Here is a 10,466-nt window from a genome sequence, read left to right as displayed (position 1 = left end):
GGTACAGTGGTTACTAATATTTTTTTTACTATTGCTATACAGCAGTACGGGAAGCAACCTAATAGCCAGCAATAAAGTTTTTGTTTGCTAATTCAATCTGAATAATGTATACACCTAGCTGTGTGTGTATAATGAATTCCTCACCTCACAAAATTACATAAACACAGCCATGGATCACAAGTGGAAATTCACAGACATGGACAGTTACAAGGAGATTGAAATCACACCGAAATCACACATTAAGCCTTGGCCCCTACTCCACACCATATACAAAAATACACTCCAAATGGATCAAAGACCTAATGAAAGAGCTAAAATTATAAAACTCTTCTTAGACAACACAGATGTTCATGGTCTTAGATTAAGCAATGGTTTCTTAGACCCAACACCCAAAGCATGAGTGACAAAAGAAAACAATAGATACATTGATGCTATCAAAATTAAAATTTTTTGTGCCACAAAAGGACACCAAAAAGAAAGTGAAAAGACAACTCATAAAATGTGAGAACATATTTGAAAATCACATGCCTGATAAGGGAGTTGTAACTTGAAAACATAAGGCATTCTTACAACTCAACAACAAACAAATAAGCAACCCAATTAAAAAACAGGTAGAGTATCTCAATAGATATTTCTCCAAGAACACATAGAAATGGCCAACAAGGACAGGATAAGATGATGCACAACATTACTCATCAGGGAAATGCAAACCAAAACCACAATGAGATACCACTGCACACCCACTAAGATGGTTACGGTCAAAAAGACAGACAATAAAAAGTGTTGCAGAGGATGTGGAGAAACTGGAACCCAATAACACTGCTGGTGGGAATGTGAAGTGGTGCAGACAGTTTGGGAAACAGTCAGGCAGTTCCTAAAAATTTAAACATAGAGATGCCATTTCACCCAGCAATTCTACTTTAGTGTATATACCCAAGCAAAATGAAATATATATTTTAACAAAAACTTATACGCAATCGTTCATAGCAGCATTATTCAAAATAGCAAAAGTTAGAAACACTGAAATGTTCATCAACAATGAGTGGATCGATAAAATGTAGGACATCCATACAATGGAATATTATTTGGCAATAAACAGGAATGAGTACTGATACGTGCTGCAACCTGAGAGAATCTTGAGCACATTAACGCGCTCAAGAAGGGAAAGAATCCAGTGGAAAACACTGTTTCCATTTATACTCCACTGATATGAAATGTCCAGGATGAGCAGATCTATAAGGTCAAAAAGCAGAGAGTGACTGCGAATGGGTATATGTTTCTTTTCTGGGTAATCGAAATGTTCTAAACTTAACTGCAGTCGTGGCTACGTAATCCTGAATATACTGAAACTATTGAAATGCACACTGTAATGGGTAAATTGTTTGGTATGTAAATTATGTCTCAGTAAAGCTGTTAAAAAAAGCTCAAGAAAAAATAAAACTAAGATAAGGACACACAGATCAAGGGTTCAAGAAATTTTTTTAAAAGTGTTTAATATTTATTGAGAACCTATTACGTGATGAGTGTTGTCATATGCAAATCTTTGCAGCAATATTACAAGGAAGGCATTATTAACCCCACGGTACGGATAACAGTATGTCATCCCCCTACCGTGTTCCACAAATACCTCTGCACTAGCTACTCAGGTGCCTGAGGAATGGAGTTTGCTGAGGAAGGTCTTCTTCAGGGCAACCTTCAGCTCCTTGTTCCTGAGGCTGAAGATGATGGGACTGAGGAAAGGTGTGAGGACCGTGTAGGTGGTGGCCATTAGGGTGTCACCTTCCTGAGAGTGGGGACCCTTGGGCTTGAGGTAGATGACAGAGGCAAAGCCATAGTGCACAATGACCACAATAAGGTGGGACGCACAGGTGGAGAAGGCCTTGTGCCGACCTTCAGCAGATGGGATCTTCAAGATGGTGGCCACGATGAAGGTGTAGGAGAGGAGCATGAGGAGGAAGCAGCCCAGCAGAGCCATGATGCACACCAAGCCCACACCCAGGGCCACAGCTGGTACATTGTTTCCACAGGCCAACTTTAACAGAGGTGGCACGTGACATAAGAAATGCTGGATCTCATTGGGTCCGCAGAAGGTGAGTTGGAAAATGGCCAAGGTCACCACCATCCCCATGACTGAGCCACCAGCCCAGGACCAGCCCACCAGGCAGGCACAGCCACGGGGGCTCATGAGCACATTGTAGCGCAGGGGGTGGCAGATGGCCACGTAGCGGTCGTAGCCCATGACGGTGAGCAGGAAGGAGTGGGTGAAGCCAAACGTGAAGGAGGAGAACATCTGCCCGGCACACGCTGGGAGGGTGATGGAGCGGTGGGCGGACAGCAGGTCGGCCAGCATGCGTGGGATGATGGCCACGGTGTAGAGGACCTCGGAGACGGACAGGGCACACAGGAAGAGGTACATGGGCGTGTGGAGGCTGCACTCGCTCCAGACGGTGGCTATGATGAGCAGGTTGCCCAGCAGCGTGAACAGGTACATCAGCAGGAACAGCAGGAAGAAGACGGGCAGGAGCTGCTGCGGGAAGGTGGAGAAGCCGATGAGGATGAATTCAGACGTGGAGGTGCGGTTTGGCCCCAGCATGGCAGCCACACCTAGCGGGGAGAGAGGGAGGAAGACCTGCTGGTTAGGGGCACAGATTGCCCAGTGAGTCCACCTGGGAGCACACCTGAGCATCTCCCTCACCCGTCCTATCCGAGACACGTCCATCTGCAAACAGGCATTAAGAATGTATTGAGATTTAAATAAGATCATGCATCTTAAGTGCTTCACACAGCTCCTGGTACATAGTAGGAATTCAATAAATAAAAACTGATAATAATGATTACACTATTGTTATTATTACTATTATTAGCTCCATGCGCCTCACCTCACACCATGCTTTTCTGCCTTTGTTCATGCTGCACTTTCTATGTTTCTCCCATCTTTATGGGTCCAAATCCTGCCTGAATTTCAAGCTACTCCTCAGTTGCCACCTTCAGCTGGAAGTCATCCCTTCCTGTGGCATGGAAAGGACATAGGCTCTGTTTCAGTGTCCCAGCGCCGCTTACTACCTGTGAGACCCAGGGCGGGCTACTTCCCCTCTCTGGGTCTCATTGCTCACATGGAAAATGGAGTAATAATTTTCATATCACAGGGCTACTGTGTTGCTTAAATGACATGAGGCACATTAAACACTTAACTGCTGTTTTTCTTGTTTGATCTGACTCCTACGAGTCCCTCACAAAGATGAAGCACTAATTGGCTTCACTACAGAGTCACAGTCTCTGACCCCAGCTGGGCAGTCTATCTCTGGTCACTTGCCAATGCTCTTCTCTGAATCTCCTCCCTTCTCCTTGACCCGTACCCCAATCCTCTGATCCCCAACCTCCTGAGGAACGCAGAAACCACAGCTCTCAGCCAGGGTTTCTCTCATCTCCTTCCCGGAGTGGCCACAGAACCAGATCCGCCTCAGATCTCAGTGAGGGCAGCTCCCCTCCCCGCACCTGCTCCAGCAGGAGCCCGGCCCTCTGCCCCTGCTCCTCTCCCTGTCTCTTTCTCTCCAGCCTGCAAACAGGGTGGATGCAACATACCAAATGTATGTCGAAATGCAAAATGGATCAATGGATACACAGAATGAGGTCCACACATACAGTGGAATATGATGCAGCCATGCAAAGGAACGAAGCTCTGGTCCAAGCCACAACGTGGACGAACCTCGAAGACATTACACCAAGTGAAGGAAGCTGGACTCCAAAGGTCACCTGTTGCAGGATCCCGTTTATATGAAATGTTCAGGATAGGTTAATCCACGGAGAAAGAAAGCAGGTGAGTGGTTGTCAGGGAACATGAGTAGGATGGAATGGGGAGTGACTGCCTCATGGGCTTGAGGTTTCCTTTCAGAGTGGTGAAAATGTCTTGGAACTATATAGGGGTGGTGGTTTCACAACATTGTGAATGTACTAAATGCCACCGAATTGTGCATTTTAAAATATTTAGTGGCTAATTTTTTGCTAGTAAACTTAACATAAATAAGAAAAAATGAAGCACTGATTCATACTATAAGAGGGCGAACCTTAAAAACACGCTGAGTTAAAGAAGCCAGACAGGAGAGGTCACGTCTGTTCTGATTCCATTCGTATAAAACACACGGAACAGGCAAATTGATACAGACGGAAAGCAGATTAGTGGCTGCCAGAGGCTGGGGAGGGGAGTGGGGAGGGACTGCTAATGGGGACGGGTTTCCTTTGGGGCTGATAAAAATGTTTGGAAACTAGATAGGGATGGTGGTTGCACAATATTTCTGAATGAACTTAATGCCAGTGAGTCGGGCACTTTCATTAATAAAATGGTTAATTCTGCATTGTGTGAATTTTATCTCAATTTTTATAAAGGCACTCTGGACTTCCCTCGGCCTTCCTCCACCTCCCTCTGTCTCTCCGCTGTGTTCACAGCCCAGCGTGTCCTCAGGAAGTGAGAGAAAGGGTCTCCGAGTGTTCAAGGCCAGCCCAGAGCTAAGGGAGGCAGAACCCACGGGCTGCCCAGCTCAGCCTTCCTGCTCCCGAACCCGGGTCTTCTGAGAGCAGAGGGGGAGGCTGCTCAGGAAAGCTCTGCTCAGAGATGGGCAGCCTCGTCTCCACACGCAGGGCACAGGTGCCCACTGTGTCCCACACACACCTCTTCACATACCTGCATCCACCTGCCACCTGTCCCCACACGCTCAGGTGCTGCAGGCTCTGTCACTAACACCAACCGTGCACACAATGGGGCGACGCGTGCACCCTCAGCCTTACAGGCCCTCACACAGAGGCGGAGACCCCACGGGCAGAGACCGGCACACACCTGCAGAGTCCCAGCCCCATGCGCGCCTGCAGGTGCACCCCGACGTGCACACTCACAGTACCACGGTACCTACGGAAACACGCAGGTGCTGGGTAAGCGCCTGTGTCCCTCGCACTCAACTTTCACTCTGTGACCTGCAGCGACAAGCACACAGCAATCCTGGGTAGAGGACTCGGTAATATGGAGCCACCCCAGAGGCTCAACTCGCCTTGGACCTCATTGGGCCGGTTCTACGTCCAAGATCCACCCCCAACATTCCGGTTACCCTCAGCCCTTCCCCAGATCCCGCTGGCATCACCTCCTCCAGGAAGGCAGCCTGAGGCGCGCACTGGCCTCCCTGCAGTGAGCGGGGAGCGCAGGGAACCCGGCCCCCTCGCCACACAGTGAGCTCGGACAGGGGGCAGAGCGGAAGGCTGCGCCCGCACTTTATCCCTGTCTTCTCCAACGGCACGTTCCACGTAATCTCGGGGGGCCCGTCGGTGCTGGATGCGGGTGGGGCCGCTCTCAGGACCCAGGAGACAGCAGGGACCTCGGGGAGCATTGGGGACCTCTGAGAGCCTTCAGGGCGCGTCAGGTGTCCCCGGGATCAGCGCACATTCGTCCGCGAAGCCCCCAAACCTTCTTCCCTGACGGCCGCTGTGCCCGGGTCGCTGGCAGCTGGGCTCTTCTGAGCTCCCAAAGGGGACAGTTAGTGAGGGTGATGGGAGTGACAGTCTGTCCCTGGGAAGGCTGGGGACAGGTCCTGGGTCAGAAAAGCAAACAAAGGAGGCCCGCGCCCCGCTTCTCTCAAAACCCCTCTCCTTCCCTGGCTGGGAGGGACCAGCGAGCGGACACCCCATCGCACAGCCCGGGCTCCATCCACGCTCCCCGGCGGCCGCCCCTGGGCATCCCTGGGAGGACAGCGCAGGCTCCAGGAGCGGACGCGGCCCACGTGGGTCGGCAAGTCGGGGGTCCCACTGCCGCAGGGCGTTTGTAAGGGTGGCGGGGACTGGCCTGCTACCTGGTGCTGAGGAAGATGAGGGGCGGGCCGGAGCAGGACTCTGTCAGGGGGACCCCACCCAGTACCCAGGCTGTCCAGGGCTGAAGAACTGGAGAGGGAAGCAGGAAAGAGCCCCAGGCCAGGCCCTTCAGCCTTGAACTTGGGGTGGGATTCCCGTGTGCTCCAGGCTCGCCTGGCTTTGGGGCCAAAATGGGACTCAGAGTCCAGCCCCGCCCCCCGAACCGCCTTACTCCTCATCCCCAAGACCCCCAGCCTGGTGCAGACACTTCTAACCCGGGAGACAGCGTCGGTCTCCGCACTCGTTCCCTGGGGCTCCCACAACAAAGTACCACAAACTAGGTGGCTTAGCAAAAAAAGCAGAAATTTAACCAGGCACAAAAGGACGCACTTGCAGTCCCAGCTACTGCACAGGCTGGGGTGGCAGATCCCTTGAGCCCAGGAGTTTGAGGCCAGCCTCAGCAACGTAGCAAGACCCTCATCTCTAAAGAAAAAAATGTATGTGTTGTGTTCCAAAGGCCAGAAGGTGTTGGCAGGGTTTCTTCCCTCCAGGGACTGGGAAGGAGAGTTTGTTCCATTCCTTTCCCCTGGCTGCTGGTGGCCAGTGGCAGTCCTCGGCAGTTCCTTGTCTTATACACATCATCACCCCAGCTTCTGCCCCTGTGTTCACATGCCCTTCTTCTCTGTGTTTCTGTCTTCTCTGTTTCTAACAAGGACATTAGTCACCGGGTGGCCCCGAACCCAAGATGGTCTTGACTAATTACATCTGAAAAGAGCACACGTGCAAATGATTTCACACTCTGAGGTCCCAGATGGACATGAATTTCTGGGGGGACCCTCTGCCAGCCTCCGGCTTCATCCCTCCCCTGGCAGCCTGTCTGCTGCACAGCACCAGAAGGATCCTGCTAAACAAACCAGATGACATGCACCCCGCGCTTAGAACCAGCCAAGGCTCCCTGCTGCCCAGATGCCTTACTGAGACCTAGAAGGTTCTGTGCAGTCTGGTCCTTGTTAGTTTCTCCGATCTCTTCTCTCAGCTCCCTTCCCCGCTTCCAACACCCTCTCTCCCCTTTTAATCTCCAGGCTAAAATGAGACTGGAGCATTTTAAGTATCTTGTCTGTGCCAACCTCCCTCTCACCCCCGGTCCCTCGCTCCTCACTCCCCCCTCCCATCTGCTTCAATCAAACGGACTCAGGTCTCATGTCACCTCTTCCAGGAAGCTGTGAGATCCTGTAAAGCACGTGAGCAAATGGAGCAGGTGGCATTTGCACTGAGCTTCCAGGAATGAGCAAGAGTCCCCCACACAGCACCAGGGAGGGCGCCCCAGGCAGAGGAGCCAGCATGAGCAGAGGCACCGAGGACAGGGGAGACGGGGAGGCGCACTGGGGCCAGACTGTGAAGGGCTTTGGAGGCACCTTAGGACCATCCCTGGGGCCTGGCTGGGGGATGGCGGGGGCTGGGAGGAGAGGCCAGGAAGGGTCCGGGGCCTCTAGCTTGTCAGGGGCAGATGCCAGCCTGGATTGAGGGTGCAGCCAACACTGTCCTTGAAGCTCTAGCCTCCCAGGACAGCAGAAAACCCAGAATTTGGAGGAATTGGGCTGGACCCACAGATGTCTCTGAGATATTTCCTTGGCACAGCCGAAACCAGGAAGGGACATCAGAGGGACAGATGCGCAGACAAGAGATGGAGCCAGGACTCCGAGAAAGATCTGTTATTGCTCCTTCTGGGAGCCCAGAGAGATGAGGACGCAGAGGGGGCTGGGTTCCCCGGACCCAAGGTGAGTTGTGAGCCAGGGGACAGGCTGGAGGGGCCCAGGTCACAGTTCAGCTCCCTCCTGACGTCCCGCCTGGCGGGGGCGCTGTGACCTGGGGCCAGGCGCTTGGCGTCTCTGGACCTCACTTTCTCTTTTGTAAAATGGAGCCTGGTTATCGGGTAAGGGACGCGTCCGCTGGGAGCGGCCTGGCGCACAGTAGGTGCTTGCTCAGGGTGAACTTCCCTCCCTCTGCCCTCACTTTAAATTTTCCTCGAGCCGCGACCCTGTTCTTTCATTTGTCCCGCAAGTGTTCGCTGAGCGCCCGCCGCGCGCGGAGCAGTGCGTGGCCCCTGCAGGAACCGCGGCGGGTGGGCGGAGCCCCTTGGACCGCAGCCCCGAGCTCTGCTCGGCGTCTCTCCCAGGCAGGGCCCCGCACTTCGGGGTCCCCAGCGGGCTTCACCAGGGAAGACCGATGAATACGAGTTCAAGTGGTTTCAGTCCCCAAACGTGCGCCACCCTCGCTGTGCACCGGAACCTGCGCTCACAGCTGCAGGGAGGGGACGGGCAGACCCAGCTCCCCGGGAAAAACATTCTCCGCCTCCTTCCCTCCCTGCACCTGCCCTGCAGCTGGGGAGGGGGTGGCCATTTGCCTGTTTCTTCAACCTGATCTTCAGTGCATGAACCCTGGCAGATGCTCTTCAGTGTTTATGGTGATTTATTTGCAGATGGATTCTCTTTCTGGACCTTTTAACCTGGAGGGGTTTCAGAGGAGGGAGAAGGACTGTAACTGCCCCAGGGGCCTGTCCCAACTTCCCTGTATTGATGTCCCGGTATGTGAATGACTTCTGCGCTGGTCTGTCTCCCTCCCTTGTCGAGGATCTCTTAGAGGTGGACTCTGGGTCCTGTCACCTTTCCTCTGTAGCACAGAGTGCATAGACCATAAATATTTCTAGGATAACATTTCCACTAGAGACTGGAAGTGTGGGCTGGGTTGAAGGGCTCTCCAGTGCCATGGTCAACGTCTTGCTCTAGAGGTCTCCTCTTTCTGAGACAAGCAGCTGCCTGCCAATAAACAGAGGCAGGAAACCTCATGCCTGGTTTACCTTTTGGTAACAAGGAGACGTCAGAACAGCTGCACCAGCTGCTTAATATGATAAAAGAAAAAAATGACCAGCCTCGGTACCTAAAGACTGTGTACAAGATAACCCTTATCTCCAGCTTGGAGGAAATCCTGCCCCAACTACCACACGTTCAACAGATGTGTCCGGGGCGTCTGAGCCCATCCCTGAGCCAGGAGCTGGGGAGGTCACAGGGGACAGGACAGACATGGTGCCTGTTCTTGTGGACTTTACAGTGGAGGGGAGAAGGTGGGTGAGGAACAGCTGAATTTCAGACAGTGTGAGGAGGGGATGGCAGTGGCTGTGAGATGGACAAACTAATCCTTGGAAAGCGGGGCAGGCTGATGGGAGAGGGCTTCACGGAGGAGGTGACATTTCAGCTGAGACTTTCTGCTCCAGGGCAGAGGGAGAAGAAAGGGTGCACCAGGCGGAGGGAAGAGCGTGTGCAAAGGACCTGCGGTGGGATGATGATCGGTCATCCGAATAACAGGAGGAGGCCGACATGACAGGGAGCTCGGGCAGCAAGGGGTAGGGAGTGGCTCCAGGGGCCTAAAAAAACAGGCAGGGTCCGATCTCAAAGGACCGTCCCCCATAATCCCAACAGCCCTGGGATGACGCTCGTCTCCATGGGGGACGCTGTCTATGATCCACGCACAAGGGCAGATGAGTTCTTGTGATGTCAGCCACACCTGAAAAGTGAGTTTCAGATAAGTTAGAAGGATTTTGCAACTCACAGACTCCCCACAGGGTTGTAATGAGAGAGCCCTTTGTCTTCCCAGCTAGTATTTACTGAGCACCTATTAGGGGCCAGGCATCGGGATCCCAGTGCTGAGCAAGTGCAGCGTGGTCCTGTCCTCTCAGGGCTACCAGTTCAATGGGGAAAGAGGGCAGGTGTTGACCAAGTAATTCACATAACAGAGAAGGGCCGGTGTTACGATGGAGGAAGTGGAAGCCTCAGCCTCCCTCAGAGCTCTGGAGACCCTCACCCCCATCTGTGCTGGCAGCATGGCGTGTTCACAGCCACCACACGTGGCACCAAGCGCTTTGCAGTCCGTGGCTCTGCTGTCCGAGGTGCCATGGTGCTTTCTGTAGCATTTGATCATTTGAAGCTCTGGGATTCTTGTGTCTTGGGAAAAGAAAGGGCCACCTCCGATCCCTACCTGTGTCTCTTGCTGCTGGTCAGACACCTAAGTTTGGCCTGAGGCTAAGGGGGAAACTGTCAGGGACGCTTCCTCCAGAGTGGGCTGAACCTGTGCCTGTCTCCGCCTCAGTTCTCAGTTGGGAACCAAACCTCATCTGCCTGCAGCTCTGTGGCTGATCCTCGGGGACTTTTTAATTCACACAAATGAAGTGGAGATGGGAATTGTGTGTCAACTTTTAATGAGCCTGCAGGGGTCACTGAAAATCCCACGGCTTGTTCACTAAGAAAACTTGGAATTGGCTTCCCGGGGACTGTTACGGCAGCGGAGTTTGCCAGGTTGTGCAGGCAGGCGTCCCACTGGGCCCTTTAATGCCAGCCAAGACTCTCGCCCTGTTCTCTGATGTGTCCTCCAGGAAGGATGCCCAGGGGCTTTGAGTGATGGGCACTGAGAGCTTTGGAGCAGGGCTGGAGGTGGTGGGTTCAGACAAATTCTGCTAATTGCCTGCTTTGCAGACCCCATGACATCACTGCGGTTGAATTCTCTGGGGGATTGTTGTTTTCTTCTTTAAACAGAGAGCAGCTCGTCACCAGTGTGAATTGTTTGTGTCTCTTTGGGTTCTTAAA

The 10,466-nt window shown here is 52.8% G+C and overlaps 1 protein-coding gene across 1 annotated transcript; it reads right to left on the bottom strand.

Annotated features, from left to right (window-relative positions):
• Positions 1–1,521: 1,521 nt before the first annotated feature.
• Positions 1,522–2,593, bottom strand: LOC138399531 (olfactory receptor 10H2). The gene has a single exon (XM_069493934.1). The coding sequence runs from the start codon at positions 2,591–2,593 to the stop codon at positions 1,643–1,645; it is 951 nt and encodes a 316-aa protein (XP_069350035.1). The 3' UTR covers positions 1,522–1,642.
• Positions 2,594–10,466: the final 7,873 nt, after the last annotated feature.

This window comes from Eulemur rufifrons, chromosome 2 (assembly GCF_041146395.1).
Source record: "Eulemur rufifrons isolate Redbay chromosome 2, OSU_ERuf_1, whole genome shotgun sequence".
NCBI lineage: Eukaryota > Metazoa > Chordata > Mammalia > Primates > Lemuridae > Eulemur > Eulemur rufifrons.
Note: the sequence above shows the minus strand (reverse complement) of the source record. Positions and strands in the feature narration are given on the sequence as shown.